The sequence below is a fragment of the Sinohyriopsis cumingii genome, chromosome 18 (assembly GCF_028554795.1).
Source record: "Sinohyriopsis cumingii isolate HCF-2022 chromosome 18, ASM2855479v2, whole genome shotgun sequence".
Classification (NCBI taxonomy): Eukaryota; Metazoa; Mollusca; class Bivalvia; order Unionida; family Unionidae; genus Sinohyriopsis; species Sinohyriopsis cumingii.
Genome location: NC_142978.1, coordinates 101,724,253 through 101,747,645, shown reverse-complemented (window position 1 = coordinate 101,747,645; position 23,393 = coordinate 101,724,253). Strand labels below are relative to the sequence as shown.

The following is a 23,393-nucleotide window of genomic DNA, read 5'->3' as shown; positions in this document are numbered from 1 at the left end:
ATAGCGGAATGATTACAGTCCTCACCCTCCTTGATCTGTCTGCAGCATCTGACACATTAGACCATGATATATTACTTCACTGTCTCCAGCATGTATTTGGCATTCATGATACAGCCTTACTGTGGTTCAAGTCCTACTTGGTCAACAGGACACAAATTGTATCTGCAAATGGAATACACTCCAGCCCAGTTGATCTATGTTGTGGTGTTCCACAGGGGTCTGTTCTTTGACCTGTTCTATTCATTCTGTACACTCAGTCGCTCTCAAGTGTCATAGATCATCATCCAGTGTCTCACAAATTGTACGCTGATGACACCCAAATATACAAATCTAGCCACCCAACTGAAGTTGATGCTACCATCCAAGGTGTAGAGACTTTCTCATTTAAATCCTTTACCTCAAACAATAAATATCAGCAACACCAACATTAAATTCACACAATCAGTATGAAACCTAGGTGTTACTCTGGACAGTACTCTCACACTGCACCAACATGTCATGAACATATGCAAGGCTGCATATCTTGAGCTGAGACGCATCAGCTCAATTCACAAATATCTTTCAGTGGATGTGTGTTCATTAGTACTTTCAAGACTGGACTATTGTAACTCAATTCTGTCTGGTTCATCTCAATATCTGCTCCAGAAACTTCAAAAAGTTCAAAACACAGCTACTCGGATCATACTTAGAGTACCATGATCAGAACACACCTCCCCGTTGCTCTGTACCCTACATTGGCTATCCATTCAATCCAGAATCAAACACAAAATTTGTTCTCTGTGCTACGTTTCACTGTCGGACTTTAGTCCAACATACCTATCCGACCTCACTCATGTGTACACACCAGCAAGATACTTACGCTCCTCTTCTGAAAATCGTATACTCATTATTCCCACTATGAAAACAAAGTCATATGGACAGCGTTCTTTTGCATACCAGGGCCCAGCAATGTGGAATGAATTGCACACAAAGACACAGTAATCACATTCAAGAGGGCTCTTAAAACTCAATTATTTCGACTGCAAGAACAAACTTAAAAGACTGAATAATGTTTCCTACCTTAAATATTCTCAGCATGTTTTTTTAATGTTTTCTAATTTCATGGTGTTTGTTTTTGTAATCATTTCATTATATGCTTTTTATCTTATAGGTGTTGTCTAATGTTGTAAAGCGCTTAGAGCTTCTAAAGATTAGGCGCTATACAAAGTCCTCATTATTATTATTATTATTACTACCTTCCAAATCCAGCCATCCCAGATACTACTTTTTTTACTAAAGGGAGCTAAAAGTTGTCTTCCAACCATTGTGGTGGTCAGGCGGAGTGATCTCCCCTAATATATGAACTTCGCAGCAAAGCCTAAAAATGTTTTATTTACTATTTCCGCTGGTGCCAAGAAGCACACTCTTGTGATGAGAGACTTTGCAAAAGCCAGAAGCTATGTGGAAGATATACCACTAGAAGTTGGTGTTTTTCACTTCTAAGGAATGTACACTGCATTTATATTTCCAACTTTTTCTCTTTTTATTACAACAAAGTTCTGCTTTTACAAGTTACTGACAATTTGCTGTCATCACATATTTTGGTACTTGCATGGGGAGCCGAAGTGACTCAACATTCAGTTCAGGCTATAATTATTTTTTACATGCAAGTATCTAGCACCAATATAAGTCATGTGTGTAATTCCATTATGAACAGGTACAAATTGGTGAGTTTCTATTTCAAGGCATTTGTAGCATCCTTGCACAAGCTTTACTGTTTTTACTTGTATAGACAGTTTTAGGTCACTTGTTTAGGCTCGAATAAACAGTAACACAAGAGAGAGTGAAAACAACAAGCTTTGAAAAATATCCAATAATTTATTTCCCTGGAAAAATTCTGTAAAAATGAAAAAATACGAACTTACGGATTTATAGAATCAAATCCAAAAATAATCCAAGAATAAAATTTTTAGAAGTCCTAAAAACAAAATGTACTACTGATTTCACATTCAAATCCCGACAAAGAATCCACGATGGAAGACGATGACATATGCTGCAACCTGTAGTGTTGAAGTCTTCAGTTCCTTGTAGAAACAAGAATTACCATTCCGGTTTCTGATAGCTGAATACATTTTTATAAAAAACTGTTCTTATTCCACAATATTACATGAGCACACGTATTTTTCAGAAAACCAACAGAATTAATCCTTTTGAATCCAAGTAATTTGAAATAACTCCAAACCAAGTAATTTGAAATAACTCCAAACAGCACAACATACAACTAACAGTTTAACAGCCCAGCTTCTATGAGATTAATTCTCCAAAACATGGGTTATATGGGCTTTCTAAAACGTAAACAAGGGTCACATTTTCATCTTCTGGAAGTTTATAGAAGCAGGTACTTGTGACAGATCACATTTACCCAGTGTGACCCTGACGAAAACCAATCATTTTCACTCTAAGAAATAAAAAATAGTTTAATATCTTAAAGACAAAGTCCCATCATAACCTTGGAAACAACCAATCATTTTAAAATAAAATAGAACTTGTTTACAAAGGTTGCAACAAATTCTGAAACAAGGTCAGGATTTAGATCAACACCTGGTGTTTATAAACTAACAGCCAAGGTCAAACTATTTCTAAAAAAAAGTATCATCTCTAGTGAATAAATTTACATTACAATATCATGTAATGAAAAATAATAAAAAAATTTAAAACTGACAAACAATTAAATTGAAATAAATATATATTAAATCAGATATAATTAAATCAAATATACATAACAACAGTCTACTGGCTTTTTTTAACTACAAGTATTGCCTCATAATATAAATTATCGCACCTAATGTGTACGTCTCTATAAAGGTTCCCTTTTCTGTGAAGGTTTTTTGTGTGTAATGAAGACACTCATTTACATTTATGTATTACTTCTGTTCTGGTCAGACAATTACAGGTCAGCACTTGATACATGGTTTAGTCAGCCACATTCTGTGCATGCATGTTTCTATAGATGACATCTGAATCATGTTTATCTGCATAAACATTGCATCACTTAACCACTCACATGGGTAGCCTTTGCAACTTCATAAGTTAGGTTCAGGCTACATTATTTGTATGTGTACATGTGTTTATGCTCTTAAGAAACTCCTCACATATGTACATTTCTATCTCTTTTGGTAATGACAGGTGAGTTTCATTGACCATAATGTGCTTAGCCTTGGAATGCCTTGCTTCAATGATTCTACCTGTACAGGCCGTCAACCTTCCCTACATGTAGCACTGTATAGGATGTACTGGTGACCCAGGCAGATACGTACCAAGGATGCCTAATTGTGTGAGGATGGCAGAAGTTATAATTATTAAAAAATGAAACAAGCACGAAAAGTTGGAAAATTGCAATGGAGTAAACTTCCCTTAAAAAAACAACACTCCTCTAACTTGCTGTGAGGCAGAAAACTTCCAGAATATGTGTATGTAGATAGCAAGGCCTGTCTGGAGAGAGCATGCTACTCAGCACAAACAGACATAGAAACTAAAGGATTCACAAATTAGAGTCAGTACCTGTATCAAGGGGAGATCACTCTAACTGCCACTAATGTAGGTAGGTAACCTTTAGCTTCTTAGCTAATAGGTTTCACCTAAAGAAGGCTGGAAATATATTATGACATATTTGAAGATGAAATTAATATCAAAGAAAACCATTGTTCAATATTATCACTATTTTTATTCTGTTCATTACAAAATTAAATCTACTCAGCACATTTTTATTCCTTCTAAAATCTGATCAGATTAAATCTGCCACCAAATACCTGAAGCATGGAAAGAAGCATGGTTGTTGAGGGTCTTGAAGAAGTTCACTTTCAAACTCAGCTTTATTGGAACTGACAGAGCAGTTACTATAGTATCACACTGAAAGTTCAAAAAAAAATATACATAAGTCTCTATGATAAATGAAGTAGATATAGTCAACTAGGCAACATTCCAATGTTAGGGTACAAAATGTCAAGATAATAAAGGACGATTAAAATCCATATGTCTAATCTTCCAAAACAATATACACAAACCTTTTATGTTATATTTCTGTACATAAAGCCATGTGTTTTCCACCACCCAAACAAAATCTGAAGCATTTTTAAGATTTAAAAATTCAACATAAACCTGACTGATTAAAAAATATATACAACAAGCACTAAAACAAGGAGTCAATTAGTATCAGAGTAAATACTTTGAATAATTTTGAAGATATCAGGTGGACAAAATTTGGAGTCAAACCTATGTTCTCCAAGAGTTTCTCTAATCAGTCTTGGCCTGACCAGACTGCATACGCCATGAAATTTTGCACATATCAAAAGAGAAATGGAAAAAAACTTTTTTTTCCACCTTGTGGATATTTTACTGCAAGCAGGTATAGTTTATATCCCTCCAGAATAACCTGAAATAATGGCATCATATCTTACGCATGAAAATATTCTTTTGACATTTTTTATTTTTATTCTATATACCATAAAGTTACAACTTGCTATATTCTATTTTCATTCCTTTTTTAACTACAATCAGCAAGAACACTGTCTCTTTTTCTCTAAGCCCTAGTTCCAGTTTGTACTAAACAACAATGAAATGCAGGCCAGGAGACGCATATTATTCATAAATAATCTTCCCTTAAGAACCCTCCCTCCAGCAAGTGAAATCAGATTTGCATACTTTTTTGAATGATACCTACCTACGTCATTAAATGTATTTTGTTTTAGATGCCATACACTAATGGTCCCTCATAAGAACCTATGGACCATACAATACAACTTTGTCAGGTGCCACTTTCCTATTCAAAACAGTTCTAGATTTGATCCATTCTAACACAAACTAGATAATTTTTGTATGACACAATACATAAAAACATGAAAAATCATAAATAACAAAAAATGTAGACTACCATATATACACATTTATGAGTCCAACTGCAAACTGCACAGACCCAGATCTACTGTCACTTAATATGCCGGCAGAACTAGGTCGATGCAGTTTGTTAGGAAGACGGATCCTGATCTGCATATTATGTGACAGATGATCAGGGTCTATGATGTTTACGGTTGAACTAGACATAAACGAGAATATAAAAATTGCAAAAATTCACAATCCCCCATGTGGTAACTCTCTGCCACCACAATGATACCAATTTTTTTTATAGCAAAATGCGTTTCTTCTAAAATACTTACCCAATCATAATACTTTAGGAGAACTACCACTACCTCCTAAATCCAACCCTCCCAGATACTATTTTTAGCTCAAGGGAAGCTATTTTTAGCTCAAGGGAAGCCACATCTTAAGAATCTATCAGCCTGAAAATGTGATCTGTTGAGCTGCGTATATAGGTCCTACAGATCGAACTGGGCCCTTTAGGATAAAAGCTAAAAAATGTGGACTCTGACCTCCATCCCACAGCCTGAATGATGACAGTTAGAGAACAGTTCTGTTTGAATGCTAGGCTGGTGGCAACTGCCATAACATCATGAGTCAAAATGCATAAAAAAGTTCATTTAACCAGGGTTATTTCCCCATATGCTAAGGAAATAACCCACTTTATCCAGGATGAGATATTCTGAGCTGTTATATTGTCTTGACCTGATTTAAGTGATATAGACATGATTTTGGTCTTCCAGAAAAAAAAGCTGAAAAAATTTAAGGGGGGACTGGGGGTCCTCCCCCAACAGGGTCTCGAGGGGCAGTGCCCCTGACCCAGGGGGCCATATGCTCCCGGCCAAAAATGCATTTTATACTCATAAAAAACTGCTCCTGGTGCAACTTATCATCATAAAATAAACCAAAATAATCATTTGGAAAACTAATAAACTTGACTTCAATAATTTCACAATAGTTATAGTCACAATACTATTGATGCTGAAGTTATTTTATGTGCATGTCAGTGTTCACATCGTAGTTAAGTCAAAATAATTTCTCAATATTTGCAGCAAATATATATCACTTCTCTCTTTTCTTAACAAATCTGTAAAATAAATACCCAAGTACATCAACTATGTACAAATAATCCCATACATTCACTTGTCTTTTTCTCCATTGGACACCTTTTGATATGCCAGTCGAGCTCTTTTTGCAGCTTTGGCAAAGATTTCTTTAGCCTTCTCTTTTGTCACCACTGACTTTTTTGACTCAATGAGCAATCGTTTCTTTTCCTTCTCAATGAAAGCCTTTTCCTTTCAAGCTGGTGCTTGTATTGGCAACATACAGTGCACATAATCTGACAGAGGGCTACATTTGTTCTCTCATGCAAGAAATCTTTCTTCTTATAGTAATTAATTGCACTTTTTCCAGATGACTTCTGAGCTTCAATTTTTCCGAATGCAGCTGTAGGTGCTGTTCCAAACTCTTCCAACCGCAATTACCATAATTCAGATCTGTATTGCAGAGGTCACAAAATGCCAGTCCTCTAGCGTTCAGTTTTCTTATAAACTAACCAACTAAATTTCTGTCAACTTTTCACTCCAGCCATTCCCATTTCCATACATATTTTAAACCTTTATCTAAACTTTTCACATCATGCTCTCTCTCAACAACTCAGGACGCCATGTTCTGCAAGCATGCATCTTCTTTCCATTGCTATCAGTCTCCATTAAACAAAGATTCATTGGATGAATTTAAACCGTTGACCAATCACAATACTCTTTACAAGAGTCATGTGCTAACTAATATATGGAACAAATAATTTACAAGGGTCATTGCAGAATGGGAGCGGACAGACCGTTTTTTAAAAACCGGATCAGAGATGATATAAAAAACAGACTATATCAAGAAAAATCTGCTTAAAGTCAGGAGAAAAGCAGAATTAAGCTTTAAAAGGGAGAAAAATCATGTCTCGAGATAGAAAAAGGCCTGATCTAGCTCTACGCACTGGCTCCATTAGATTAGGTTACCACTTCAAAGATCCAACAAGGTTTTATAAGTGACTTTCAGATGAAGTGTCCAGATGAGATAGGTTTCATGAGAAAAGACTGGTTACCTGTGGAAGGGTGATGGTTCTTGGTGATGAAAGAGGATGCCATGATAAGAAAGACTGACCCATCTTGTCAAAATTGCAGATAATTGGGGTCTTAGGACAGAGCATGTATTTCACTAATTCTGCCCACCATTGCTAAGACCATGAGGAAGCAGGGCTTCTAGGAAAGATGTACTAGAGATGCCCATTCAATTGGTTCAATTGTTCAGCCCAGTTAATACCCAAGATAGGTTCCCCTTGAGGCAGAGGGTTAGCGTTAGGCCGTGTATACTGAAAGTTGCAAGATCGGACACATCCTTGTTTTGTCTTATATCTTTGCGCCCATGATGACAAAGTGATCTGCTATTATCGAGTGATAGCCTTTGATTGTACTCTGAGCTAATTTTCTCTCTTTGAAGAGCCATAAGATGAAATTAGCTATCTGCTATATCGATGCCTGAAGAGGTAAGATATGTTCATTTGTGTACCAATGGGTGCAAAGTGCCATTTGCCTTCTGAAAGCCTGTTTGATGTGATCCAGACATGCAGGTCCAGGAGGTATGGGCAGGGATGAACAACTGCCATGTTGGTTGTTTGAGTAAACAAGGGAAGATCATAATCTTCTGGGGCATTTCTGACTCCAGATTGATGAGGTCGTCGATTCACAACTTCTCCCATCGGGGAGAAATGAATGAGGTCACAGGCTGATTCCCTTGTTTGCTGTGTCACTTGGAATCAGAGGTACTGATGATTGGTGTATGAGTTATGGTTGGTCCAATCCAACGATAGGGCATCCACTGCCCAAGCTGTTGGGTCCAGGACAGGATAGACAAAGATTGGAGTTTGGCATTCCTTATTGTCACAAACAGGCCTACAAATGGTCGATCCCATTGGGTATAGATCTGCATGAGAACCGAGGGATGGTTTTGTACAAGTCGATTGTACCAGGATGAAGGGACAATCAGTGCACTGAGGAGTCCCAGGATATGGTGAACTTGAAATTCTTGTTGATGACAACACCACTGGAGCACTGGTGTATGTTGATGATGGAGCTGGAAGAGGACATAGCTCAGGGGGCAGAAACACATCATCAACAGAGGTGGGAAGGCAGAAACTTCCTGTGCTCATGTGTAGGATAGAATCATTGACATACATGCCAACCCCTGGCAAGGAAAAAGTGCAATCCAAGTGGACAAAAAGAGTAATCTGAGTAGAAAAAGAGTAATCCACATATAACGTAAAAAAATGCAATGAGCATATGTACAAAATGATTTATTTACCCCTTCTGGTCTGTTAACATCAATTACTTATTCAAATTTTTATATACAGCACTTTGAGCTTTAAAAAGCAACAGTCTCTCATATTGCATTTCAAAACACTTTGTACCAGCTGAGATTATGAATGTTTTGCAAACCAGTAGAGCACTAAGTGCTAGGTTAGAGAGCCTGGATCTGAATTCAGTTTTATTTTTGTTACCAATATTGAATAATCTCTCACAGTCAGCATTAGAATGGTAAAGAATCAATATTCCTTTCATAATCTGACAAAGATGAGGAGATTTATATCTTCCAGTTACTGGGTCTTTTAGCTGGCAAATAAGGTGCTGTTGCACATCAACTCTGTCTGCATGAAGTGCATTGTCAGGTAAAATGCCAACTTGATACTTCAGGGGTTCTCCTAATTTATCAGCAGCCTTTCCTGTAGCAAGGTGCATCATATGACAGGGACAACCTGATATGTACACTGAATCTGGTCATCACTGATGCATTATCAGCTGAAAACCCCATACAGTTCTGCCAACTTCTGTTTATTCAAAGCATTATCAAGCAAATAAAAAAATGTTTTCTCCAGTGGAATCTACTGTTAATTCTGGTAATGAAAGAAGAAAACTCTGACTTTGTCCTTTTAATTGTCAAAGTCTCTAACACAGACTGTGTACAACTTCGTGTCATCATAACACTGGTCAACAGTGAAATCATTACTGACTTGAAAAGGCCCTAATCTGTAGTATTTTGGTGTGCCGAACACGAATATAACCGTGAAAAATTTGTATTGGCTCTCGTTTTGAAGATATTCATATACCTCATTTTCTATGTTTCACTGTGTAAATTTCTCCAGTAGGACTGCAGCAACATCCAGAATAATGATGTAACATTGCATAATACCATCATGCTCACATCATCCACAGTTGATTGCATCATTTTCTGATGCAATGCAATACTAATGCCATGCGGCTGCTGAAGTAAGTTGACGTCAGCAGTGTACTATACATGTGTAGGCCTATTATACTAATGCCAGGCGGCTGCTGAAGCTGACGTAAGCAGTGTACTATATAAAGCCCAATCAGATAGGTTCAGCATTTAAAATATTTTAGACGTTGTGCGAGACAGTTCAAGCTACTGTTACATAAAACATTATTTTATCCATTTACGTACAATAAAGAACAGTAATGCCTCGAAAGTGTGTTAATACCGCGGACAATTTTTGCTATATTTGTGGGGAAGTGACATTTGCCAACCAGAAGAAAAGTATCATTTCTCAAGTGAAGAAGGCATATCATCTTTACTTCGGATGCAAGGTTGGTGACCAAGACAAGCCTTGGGCTCCGCATATATGCTGTGCTACATGTACAACACAGCTTTCACAGTGGTTGAATTGCAAAAGGTCATCAATGCCGTTTGCAGTCCCAATGGTGTGGAGAGAGCCAAGCAACCACCTAAATGACTGTTACTTCTGCTTGGTTCCTCCTCTTTCCGGCGGAATAACAAAGCGAAAGAAGTCGAGAATAGTCTACCCAAACATTCCGTCTGCATTGAGACCAGTTCCACATGGTGAGGGACTTCCTATTCCAGAACCTCCAGCAGAATATTCTCTTGATTCATCTGACGAAGACAAAGGTGAGTCGACCTGTTCTTCTCCTGGTCCATCAGCATGCAGTGATCCAGATTTTCACTGTGGTGCATCATCAACCCCACACAGAATAACACATGAAGAACTAAATGACCTGATTCGTGATTTGGACTTATCAAAGAACAAGGCAGAATTGCTAGGATCAAGACTCCAACAATGGAATCTTCTAGAAGAAGATGTCACAATTACTGCATATCGAAAGCGCCACCAGCAATTGGAGCCTTTCTTCAGAAAGGAAAGTAATCTGATATTCTGTTCCGATATTGAGGGCCTCATGAATGCTTTAAAAATCACTCATGACCCACAAGAATGGCGACTATTTGTGGACTCTTCGAAACTGAGTCTCAAGGCTGTGCTTTTGCACAATGGAAACATTCTTCCATCTATTCCAGTAGCGTATGCTGTCCACATGAAAGAGACATACGATAACTTAAGGCAGCTACTGAATTCCATTCAGTATAACAAGTACAGCTGGCACCTCTGTGGTGATTTGAAGGTAGTTGCCCTTTTAATGGGACTGCAGCAAGGATATACAAAATACATGTGTTTCTTATGCGAGTGGGATAGCCGAGCAAGGGAAATGCACTACATGAGGAAGGAATGGACTCACAGGCAGAATGTAGCCATTGGAGAGAAGAATATCCAACACCCAGCTCTGGTTGAGGCTCAGAAAATCTTGCTACCACCCCTTCACATCAAACTAGGTTTGATGAAGAACTTCGTGAAAGCCATTGACCGGACTTTGCCAGCATTCCGATACCTGCATGAAAAATTCCCTCGACTCAGCGAAGCAAAGATTAAAGAGGGAGTTTTTGTGGGTCCTCACATTCGAGAGCTTTTCAAAGATGACCGGTTCAACAACTTGCTGGAAGGTGACGCGAAACAAGCATGGAATGCTTTTCGCCTAGTTTCTACAAACTTCCTCGGAAATGTTAGGGCAGAAAACTATAAGGAACTAGTAGAAGACATGTTGATGAAGTATAAGAAACTTGGCTGCAATATGTCTCTAAAGATTCACTTCCTTCATTCCCATTTGGATTTCTTTCCTAGCAACTGTGGTATTGTTAGTGATGAACACGGCGAACGTTTTCATCAAGATATCGCAACAATGGAACAAAGATACCAGGGAAAATGGTCCACTACAATGCTGGCTGACTACTGCTGGACACTCCTCAGAGATGCTCCCGAACAGCTGTACAAGAGACAGGCGAAGAAATCTAAGATGTAGTCAATGACTTGATTTTTTATAGGTAGGCTATTACAGTTGACCTTTTACTATTGGAATGCATTTCGTTATGTAAACATTAATTGCTTGCAGATTACAAAAAAACTAGAGCCAATTTTGCAATTTGACTGTCATATTCGTGTTCAGCACATAAAAATTGATAAGAATTGACTAATTTTATTTCAGTAACATGACTTTTGTAAAAATTTGTTGTCCAGTGTAATCTCTGCTCCTGTCTGCTGCAATACTAAATGGCCCAATTTTCATGGCTTCTGCAATTTTAAGCGAGTTATCTTCTGCTAAACACCTAACAATATTAGATGATTTTGTTCTTGCTGATGCATATTTTCTGCAATTTTGGAATCAGGAAACATCGGTTTGAACAAAGGGCCAGCATAGTCTTCTACTGCTGGGGGCAGTCAGTGTTCTATTAAAAACTTGGTAAATAACACCTCTGCATTTATTAGTTCTGCTTTAAAAAAGAATTACAAGTTACCTAAGTATTGGAGTTAGTAAAACGAGCTAATTCAAGGTTTCTTTGTTTTACCACCATGACCAATATTAAAATCCTTTCCACAAAGCCTGCAGTGGGCGTGAAGCTGCCCTAGAATGGAACGCTGTATTGTGCAATTCATGTACAGCTGTATTCAGCTTTGAATCGGTTTTTTGTCTTTTTCTAATCCAACACACGCATCTACTAGAATAAATCTGACTTGACTTTTAGTGCCAAATACCTACAGACTGGTTCTGTATCAGATAGGAATTAGAACAAAGAATCTGCAAAGATTAAAAATTAGAAAACCAGTCTGTTCTTTCCTAACTAAGGCATACAGCTGCTATAAACAGAAACCGAGGTCAAAAGTTTTAAAGTAAAACCAGCATGCTTCTTGGAAATCAGACAGCTGCTATAAACAGAACATAATACTGTTAGGAAAGTACATGCAAGGCTACGGACAAGTGTACTCTTTATGTCATAGTTACATAGAAGCCTTCTTTTCTAGAATATGGTCTGAAAGATTAATAGGATGTTAATAAAAATAAGAAAACAAATTATTAATTTTTTGGGGAGGGGGACATACCGAAAACGCGTAATCCAAATATGTTTACGCATAAGACGTAATTTAGTGAAAAAAAGCGTAATGGTTGGCATGTATGCAATGACACTGGTCAAACAATCAATATTATCCAGTTGTGTGGATAGGGCTACAGTCCATGTAACAGATTAAGACTTACCTGGTGAAGAGTGATATGGTCTTTTGCTCACTAAAAATGTGGAATGCCTTGAATTAGAAACCACAACTTCAAGAAAGTCACTGAGTAATAGGGCTCTTCTCGTGGCAGAATGTAGAGAAATTGCGAGGCATGAGGATCTACTTGTAGTATCATGCCCAACGAGTGTTATTAGGTGGTATGAGTTAGACTGGTCCCTGCACATGTCTGTAAAAGTCGTATTTTGATGTACTGCAATCTCTGGCTGTTTTTGACTGAGACCATAATATTGATGATTGGCCCTTTGTGATCCCTAGTATTTGGCTTAGGTCAGTCGCAATGGAAATAGGCCTTCAGAATGAGGAAGACATTCTTAGGATCATCATTTGGGATGGGTTATGGTATATCTGATCCATGTAACCTGTCCATATGTCTGCTGAATGAGAGGGAACATTGCTGTTTGTTAGCTCCATCCAATTCTGGAGGAGGAATCATATCAGACCCCAAGGAGGCAAGGTGTGGGTAAGTTCAAAAAAAGACGAGGCCTGTGGTGGTGACTTGGGTGCCGGAGCCGTTTCCAGCATGTCAATGTCTGGCACCTCATGTTTAAAGGATAAGTTGAATTATCTCCCTTGCTCCCATAAAAGTTCACACGGCAGAAGAAATCAGCATGCAGACTATTGATGCCTTTGGTCTGAGATGTATGTTGTTTGTGCTTTGCCCATAGTTCTAATATGTAAGACAAAATAGAGCAAAACAGATAAAGTTGTAGCCCGGCACCTGTTCTAGTATGCAATGTCCATGCTGAGCTAATTCATTAAGAGGGTAGCCCAGACAATAGTGTCTAATAAGGTAAGGAAGCATACAATAAACAAAAATGACAATATCACCTGTTTACAAACCTGTGTGCCTGATGAAAGCATGCTTCTTGGCACGAGCAGAAGTAATAACATATCCTTACTCCTTGCCACCAAGTCTTATATGTAAGGGAAGATCACTCTGCTAGACTGCCAATGGGTCGGCAGACCACTTTTAGCTCCCTTGAGCTAAAAGTAGTATCTGGGAGGGCTAGATTTGCAAAGTAGTGGTAGTTCTCCTAAGGTATTATAACTGGGTAAAGTATTCCAAGAAGAAATGGTGTAAAATAGTCGCTAAATTTTGTCTTCATTTTTGCCATCAAATATGTTTTTTTTTGGACTGGTAATCTCTCAGAGGTTATTATATCATACATGTATAACACAACTGATCAATCCATTAAATATTAGATCATAAATAATAAATGTACTCCAAAACTAATGTCTTTCAATTTTATTGTAATCTTAAAGTGCATGAGTTCCATAAAAACTGTTCATATGTCTAAACATAGTGACAGTGACTTTCTAATGGGGAAGTTCCATATGCACCCAGAAAAAGTCCAAGTCCCTGACTGTGCACTGGACCAAGTACCTGCAGGTAAGATTTACAAGCTGATCTGTACATAATCAAGCTAGTCAACTTTCAATTTTACTAATAACCTGTATAACTGAGGAATACAGTGACACCCCACTATACCACACCTTGTTATACAGTATTACCCACTTATGTCGCCAAACAAGCTGTCAATAAAAATTTGATGTGGAGTAAACATCAAATTCAATAATTTTGTAAATTTTTCATCCTTTCATCCATATATAAGTCGATTCGGAGTATAAGACGAAGCCATGTCAATAACTTTGCTTTGTATTTTATACTAGTAACTTCTGGTTTCATGAATATTAATAGCATCACTGTATGATATTCCATATTACCAGCAATTGTGAAATTGCATCACCAATGCTAACATGCTTGTGATTTTACTCCTGTACAAGGCACTGCTATGTTCCATTATCAGTTGACACAGCTGAATAAACAGTCCATGATATCCATAGCAACAACAACCATATGGCTGTGCATGCTATGTACATGTTAAATTAAAGGTCTAAAGCTTTAACCTGATTATTCCAGTTGAAACCAGTCTTGAGTACAAGATTCAACCAATGAAATAAACCCATTGGGGCTAACAATAGGGAAATGAGGCTATCCAGAGTTCACTCAATCATCTCCAGTATCTGAAAATCCCTCTACGTTTTTCATCTTCTGTATTGGAAAAAAAAATGGTGGCTATCTCAGGGATCATATCATTGGAAATGTTCTCGTTATCATCTGTCTCCATCTCATCATCCTCATCTGGCTTCTCTATCCCGCTGACAATTTCTGCTTTAGCAAAGCCATTCATAACAGCCGATTCAGGAAGCCATTGTACCATGCATCCTTAACCCAATGTGCAACCTGGGAATATGTAGTGTGCTGCATATGTCCTGTGTTTGTGAAGCTGTGCTCGCCTGCCGTCATCCAATGTTCCCACAAGTTCCGAAGCTCAGCTTTGAAACAGCGATTAACGCAAATGTCTAATGGTTGTAATAACTTTGTCATACCACTGGGATGATGCCTAATGATGTCTCCATGGTTTCTAACTTCACCTTTGTCTCGGCACTGATGTGTGCACGCATATAATCCATAATGAGGAAAGACTTCTTAGTGAGGAAAAATGCAAAAAAGATTGATAATACCGTATTACCATTTTGTTTTTACAAAAATTAATAATTAATTGTTAGTGAGAAAATACAATGATTGATGCATGAGCTTATCTTATTGTCATTACAATATCTACTGGTGTTTATTAACAAACAGACAAAGGACTTCACAGAACATACCTTTAAATATTATCGTTAATTAGTTCTCCATATAAAGTCCATCACCTTAACAAAACACCACGTGCATTTTAAAATGAGTTTGAAAGCCCTTTGATGTTTTCTTATACAACAAAAAGTACATCTCAGTACATGCTAAAGTGAAAACCACAGACCCTTGGTCAACTAGTCTTAATGTTTCATTATAGTCATACAAACGTAAAATATAAAAACCTTGTCACTTTCTATCATAAATTTGAAAGGCATGGACTCTGTTAAATCAATTTGTGTATATACATATACTATCTTTTAAGTGTTTGTTCTGTTCTGACTTGGACATAGTTAACATTTTATTGCAAATCTATTCAACAACACCCCTCTATTATCTTTATTGGCGAGTTCAAATAACAAGTAATGCCTATGATCGCTTGTCCTTATAACAAATTCTGTATGGACAACGGCTTCCATAGCACATTGACAGATTTTCATTTCCCTAAAGAGAACCTCATTTCCCTACTGGCAGCCTCGGTGATTTGACTTATTCTGTCGATTCTTGAACTCAGTCTGGTTTCAACTGGAATAACCAAAGCGCTAGGCATGTTTAATTACCATGCAAATAACACTGCATAGTCATGTGGTTGTTGTGATAATGTACATTGTAATTAAAACAGGAATGAATTGTTGATTTAGCGGTGTTTATTGATAATGGAATATAGTAGGGTTGTAATACATGAGGATTATCACAATCGTCAAGTAACTCAAAATACAGCCTTTTTTCTCTTTGCAAAAGCTACAAATAAAAACCGCCCTGAATAAATATGGTCTTGTACATTGAAATTTTTTCCTCTCTCTCACGTGCATTAACTAAAACATGATTACAAGGTCTTTCTTTTTTTTAATTGCAATCTGATGAGATTATTGCGAATGTAAAAATACAAGTTGCACTTAATTTCTTGACAAGGTGGACTCGTATTGTTGTGTACAATTAACCAATAAATTATACCCTTAATTAATACAAGTTCAAACCATCTTAATCATTTTGCTAGTCCTACATGTAAGACCTTGATGCTGATATTTATGTTTTGACTTTTGTGCATACTAAAACATAATAACATGTGGTACGTCTTATATGTAGGACTATCATTTTGCCAACATTACACAACATAACAGAATGCAGACAAGCTCTGACACAGAGATAATCCTCTCTCTCTCTTTCTCTCTCTCCTGTTCACTAATAACAACAAAAATAATCTTTTTGAGTACATTTATTTTTATTTTTATTATATTCTTGAGGGTGTCAAGTAGCGTGTGTTCCATATAATTTGTTCAGGTAAGATCCCTTTATTTTTCGTACATGGTCAGAGCCACAAATTGATAATTATTTATTTTACTAAGAATTTTTTGTACACTAAAATTAATTTTAAAAAATTTGTGTATGAAAAATTACATAAAATACAGTAGTTTAGTTTAAACCATATTTATTTGAGAAACTTTGTCAAATACAATTATAAACATATGATTTAAGGGGATTCAGTAAAAAGCATAATCTATGGTATTTTATAAATAATCATAGAATGCTCAAGTCAATATGAATTACATCCCTTTGTAGGATCAATTAGATCAATGAAAAAGCTATATCAGTAATCGCTCGTATGTATGCAACAGTATACTGGAAAATCAAACATCAATGGACCAGTTGCTGAAATGTGATCAGGAAGAATGAGGTATGGTTAAAAAGGATGAATAAAACAAAATTATTTCATATCTCTTTTTTAGGAACAAATAATATGCTCTGAATTAGTATAGTATATTGCAGAGTATAGACCGTAAGTGTGCTATGCGGCCCAGTGAATTTTTTTACCGGTAATTGTTTTCTTTTATTTCATGTTTGAGAAATAAGAAAATAAATGCAGAATGCAAACTAAATAATGACAAAACTTATAAATATAAACGCAGTCATGTTAGTTTGAAACAGTTTATTGGCATAGTAATTTAACAAGAATTTGTACTTCTATGTGACCTGGTTTTGATTATGCCAATTACTGAGCAATTTTAACAGCATACCGGGTACTGTAATCCATATACAAGTCGATGCAATTTCAATGACATAATCCATATATGTCAATTTGGTGTATAAGATGAAGACCTGACTTACAAGTCAAAAAGTATCGATGTATAGGCTGGAAAATACAGTTTCTTAAATTTTAATTAAATTCCATTTTAATTTAATGTATATTCAATATGATACATATAATTTTAATTACATCCATTAACTGTGAGTATTTTACAAAAGTACAAGTTTTATGCATAATTAAATCAAAACTAGGTGACATTTTATTCTTTGCCCTTTGAGTAACCTCTTTCCTTTGGAAGCCTCATTAAGGTTACCTTACTTGTATCAGGCAGCTCAAACTCTAGGCCAATTTATGTACATGGAGCCATGTTGGTGTACAGTAGATTGTACAGTATAGCGCCAATGTAACACAAACATAAGTTCTCAATATACAAGTGTTTTTCAAACTAGTTTTGTCTTTTACCTTCATTTAATTACATTTTCGATTATTTTTTTATTTTTATTATTTTCAAAATGTGTAGATCTTGTGCAAAGAGGAAAAGTTACCAATTACTAACTTCATGTAAATGTATATGCTAAATTAATATTTTTTCATCTCCCCACTATAACACTTATCTCGACAGCTGCTATATCAACAGTATTAACCTAGACCAGACGATGTCGAGATAAACGGGTAGTACTGTAGTATGAATTTGGATACAACATGAATGTGGCATGGCTCACAAAATTTTATTTTTTTTCTTACATTTTGGGGAAGAGATCATGTATGAATTTGAATGTAACAAAATTGTGGTGTGGCTCCTGAAATTTAACATGCCAAAATAAACTAGAGTTTGATTTAAGAGTTCTGCAAAATGTGTTCTCTTCTTGAAGAAAAAAAGTGTGTTATGACTGCACCTTTCTCTATATGAATAAAGTTGTTAAACATTTTTATTTGTGAATGTTCATTTCAAATGTGCCTATCGTCAATCACTACACTCTGATCAGCTGTTAATCTCATTATTAATGATCCATGAATACAGCCATTAAGTCTTCACTGAGCGTCTTCAATACATTGTGTATAATTATTGAGCAAGCAATAACCAACATAGCTGCTCATTAAACTGAAGACACAACCAAGCAACAAACAATGCAACAAAAGATTCAAACCTAAATGCATAAATCAGTTAATACAAGTAACTGCTAATCATCAAAGTAAACATTGGTCAAATTATGGGACAATGATTTACAAACATTAAAGAAACAAAAGCCACCAACACATGCATTTGGCTTAGTGGTGGTGTTAAATCACCACAAATTCAGTTAAATAATGTGATGTGTGATTTGATTTTTAACAATTTTTCAATCATATCACTATGATGTCTGCAGTGTGGCAGCTTATAGTGATGTCTAGCACTGAGGCATCATGCCGCAGACATGTAGCATGATGTCCCACACCGTCACATTATCCTGACACCAGGCCAACCAGTCCTAACACTAACCTCTTAATGATGAATGCCAAGTGAGGCTGCTGTTAGTACCATTTTTGTAAGTTTTGTAACCACTAGGCCACTGGAGCGGTCTTGAATAATATAATGTCATCCATTCTCTATAAAAATGACCCCATTGTTAATAATTGTTCTTTCTGCTGCATTGAAACAAATAGATGTTAAAGTGTTAATTAATGGATATTTATGATGGATAATGTTACACAGTAATGTAAAACTTTTACTATTAAATATAAACTTCAATCCCTGGACATGATTACATCCAGTGTTAAACAAGCATAATTACCTCCAGATTTAGGTGTTCGCAAATCCAAGGATGAAATGCAGTTAAAAAATCTTCTTTTTTTTAAAGTCAATAAAGTCAAGTGTTTTGATTCACAGCTGAGAAAATCTAGCAGTATGAAATTTATACAGACACTGTTAATGGCCTTGAGACACCTGCAGATATGCTTAAATGTAAATGTGCTTTATCTTTCCTTTCCATATATATAATTTTGTTATTAGTTGTTTGCAAATGAATTCAGACACATAATGATCTGTAACAAAATTACTTAATATATTTCTAAATGCACATTTTTGATGGAATTATTATGGATTCACTGTCAGGTATATTGTGAGATCAACTGGTGAGTACAAGGTCTTGATACTCGATTTATTCATGCTGAACATCAGACATTGTGTGTGTGTGTGTGTGTGTGTGTGTGTGTATATGTCAATGCACGCTTCTCTGAATAAAGTAACATATTATATATACAATCTTCACTACATGCGTATTTCTCATTTAAAATGCAATGATTTAATAAGGTGACTGTGCCCATGAAGCACGTATTTTGCACCCACTTTTATTATAGCATCATTTTCTGCAGCCAACTGACTTTTTTGGTTATAGCATGGTTACACTGTACCCTTGTAATATGTAGCATTAACAGATCTGAAACTTAGAGGAACCTTTACTTTCAAGATTTTTTTACATGGAACAAGTTGTAAGAATAATCCTTGTTTGAGGAGTTCCTCAAGTTTTACTAATGCATCTCAGATTTCTGGTATGCCTGTGATCATTTTATAATAATTCTTTGGATGTTTGATACAACTGATACTGTTTTGCCAATGATTTTCCTTACCATATTCCATAATGAATTAGTAGAGAAGGAAGATTTAAACCTTGAAACAAAGGTTCTCCATATTTTCCTCTTGCTTTCTCTAATGGAACAATGAGCTTTAGCTTAGTATTGATGGTATTTATTCAGATCTGTAGTTGCTGAATTGGCCTTGAAATGCTAAAAGACCATTCTCCATATGATGGCATAGTTAGTATGCATCATCAAACCATGGTTTGTTGACACATCTTAAACACAAACGAGTAGAATCCTGTGGCAGGATACTGGTAGGTACATTAAAGAGGCAAAGAATTGTGTTCTGAATCAAAGTCTTATACCGTCTTCCCTCTCTCATTGATATCTTTACAATCCCAAAGTATATGGCATCAATACAACTGGTGTTATGGACTAATAACATCAAGTTTCTACAGCCATATCATGCATTTTAACCAACACAGCTGATGTTACATAGGACTGGTAAAAATGTGTAATTATTTATACACAACATGCTTAGTTTTGTAACATTAAGGAGAAGTGACTCACATGAGGTATATCTGAGGTTGTCTGTGTCACTGTGAAGAAAGCTCTGCAGAACATATACTTCAACAAGTCCAACTGCCAGTCATAGCTACCTGCACCCCCCGTTGTTGCCAAGACCCGCAAATGTGTCACTGCCCAGCGTTTCAACTCATCTCCACTTCTGTGATCTTTTTTGTGATCTTTTCTGATAAAAATAATTGTAAAGTATACAAATAAAATTAATAAATGACTCAATGTCTCATCTGAGACCAATGTTGTAAACCTGACCTCTAAATGTTTGGTTCATCAACCAAAGCAGTGTCTATACTAGAACATAACAATGAGAGAGAAAAGTTACCACCTTTCTTTGAAAAAAAAAATAGGTGGGAGGGAGATTTAATAAATATAGGCTGTATTTGAAAATATGTGTGTGATGTTCTGCATTTGTTTGGTTTTTCAGTACTATGTCTTTTTTAAACTAACATGAAACCCGTAACTGCAAATCCTTGAATAGACCAACCCTGCAATGGGAGTCTTCCATGTCATCTGATTAATCCTTGAATAGACCGACCCTGCAATGGAAATCTTCCATGGCATCTGATTAATATGAATGGTCATCTTACAATCTGCTTTATTTTATTACCAAAAGTTCATGTTATTTTGATATATGCTTGTTTGTAGTCATGTCAACATTACATATATTTATATAATTGATGACAGCAGTTCTCTCACTACTGCTAACAATATCCACAACAATGACAATAATAACAAGAAAAAATGATGGTAATAATGATGAAAACAGTATTAACAGTAATGACAACTACTTTCACAAGAAAAACATGAAAGGTAGTAAACAAAAAGTGAAAGAAAATGAATACTAAGATATTATGCAATCAAATCAACAAAAGTGCTCTGACATTCAGATAAGGGTGGCTTATTTAAGGCTCAAAACAGCTTTATCTTGTAAATGTTACATTTCTCTCTGAACTAATAGATCATACATAAGCTAATTTTCCTCATGAGTAAAGAAAATACTCTGAAATTTGAATTTTAAACATTAAACTAAATTTCGTTTAATAAAATGTTTCTCTACCATCTAAAAACATACATATATCGACTCAATGTCATGATTGAGGAGGTGCATCTTCTACTGATCTGGGATTTTTTTATGAATCAAGAGTCTTCATATTACAGCTTTGTCAGTTTATAAAAGAAATTTAATTTTCAAAAGTACCACACTTCTGGGTTAAAATCCTTGTTAATGCAAATCCAAGCTGTATAACAAAAGTTCCTGCAATAGTAAATAATTTCTATATTGATTTATAATAAAACAAACTGACGAAAATATGTTGAAGAATATGTGAGGCACTATTGTTTAACAAAAGACTCCTGTTCATCGGGCCCTGCTTTCCATTTAGCTAGAAAGTGAAAATATTCAACAGAAAGCATAATCTAAAACATATCACCACCAACCTTGGTTTATAAAAGATCCTTTTTGCCCGACTTGCCTGTCACCCACTGTGGCAGAGGCAGCCATGCTGATGGCACCCACATCTTTAATCATGTGCTTCTTAGCACCTTTATTAGTCAGAATTATTTTATTATGATGCTGAAGGTCTTGCATGCACCCTCAGACTGAGCAGTCATATATATGATTTGCATTGACTTCCAACAAGTCAGAAAGTTATAGCGATCGTCTCCAGCCAGCTTGACTCGTTTGCCCATTGAGTCTTCACCCGTAAATAGACAGAACTGAACAGTAGCATATACAGATGATTGTCCATTACACTTAACTCACTTTGATGGGGACAATGATCAAGAAAAATGTCAAGGGAAATTATATGCATGATCTCAATTACAGAAGAATGACCTGATGAATTCAAATGGATATCAACCATAAAGACAGAGCAAGAAATATCAATAAATGTAGTGTATTTCTTATACATGAGAAGATTCCGAAAGCCTGCTCCAGTAAATTATACTGGAGACCCAGGAAGGGCATTTTAATGTGGAGTTATTATGCAAACTCTTTGAGTACCCTGGTAACCTGAATTGAACAGCCCTAAGATCTGCTCAACTGACGAAAAGGAAGATGTGAATTAGGCATTTGCAAGACTCTGCATCTATGTAGCTTAGGAGGGATGGATTTGCAAGGTAGTGGATGTAATCACAACACATTTTGAGTAGGTAATGTATTTGAAGAAAAAATGTACTTGTAAGTTTGACTACTACATACCCTATCTTTACTTCAGCAGATGCATAAATGATCAAAGTGCACTTACATCCACGTTTTATGACCATCCAAGACACAAATCAACTCCTGGCTTAACTTCTGAGCAGCTTCTGCACACAGCTGATGAAGACAAAGATATTTTTTATCAGTAAAAGGGAAAACTGAAATGATGTTTAGTTAATCAAATTAATTTTATGATCATGCCTTAGTTAAAAGAAATTTAATTGAGTGGGTTATCTTCTCGCAACAATGTATTGATGAAAATTTAATCAAGCATCTAAAAAAGCACAAGTGATTATAATCCTATCTGGAACTATTTCAGTTATTAAAACCTATAACAGTGCAAAAGCAAACCGCATAAACTAGGACATATCAGGGCCATTTTCGGCACAGATAATTGGTCATACTTTTTCAAAACACATACAAAATATATAGTTTGTGCATCATTTTGTAGTTTAAAGTTCTAACTTCTACAAATAAAATTTTTGGAATAGATGCCTCTAATTAAATGAGCAAAAACCAGTCAAAGTTTAATAATTTACACTTTCTCCTTTGAAATGATGCAAAACTCTGTGATTATTTAAAAATGACATGACCTGGGTCACAAAAAGTATACTATACCGGAGTCAGATACTACTATAGGGGTTATACATGCCACTTTAAAAAGTGTACCATACCACAAGTTAGATACTACTATAGGGGTTATACATGCCACTTTAAAAAGTGTACTATACCACAAGTCAGATACTACTATAGGGGTTATACATGCCACTTTAAAAAGTGCACTTTACCACGAGTCAGATACTACTATAGATGTTATACATGCCACTTTAAAAAGTGTACTATACCACAAGTTAGATACTACTATAGGGTTATACATGCCACTTTAAAAAGTGTACTATACCACAAGTCAGATACTACTATAGGGGTTATACATGCCACTTTAAAAAGTGTACTATACCAC

At 36.0% G+C, this 23,393-nt stretch overlaps 1 protein-coding gene across 2 annotated transcripts in view; it reads right to left on the bottom strand.

The window, feature by feature from the left end:
- The window catches only part of LOC149777608 (myb-binding protein 1A-like protein), a 133,972-nt gene that overhangs the window by 75,911 nt on the left and 34,668 nt on the right, over positions 1-23,393 (bottom strand). For both annotated transcript variants that reach the window (XM_089942260.1, XM_089942259.1), the window contains exons 12-14: positions 22,479-22,549; positions 20,221-20,401; positions 3,789-3,888 (exon numbers count right to left, since the gene is read on the bottom strand). In XM_089942260.1, coding sequence (XP_089798386.1) covers positions 3,789-3,888; positions 20,221-20,401; positions 22,479-22,549 — 352 coding nt within the window. The remainder of the gene's footprint in view (positions 1-3,788; positions 3,889-20,220; positions 20,402-22,478; positions 22,550-23,393) is intronic.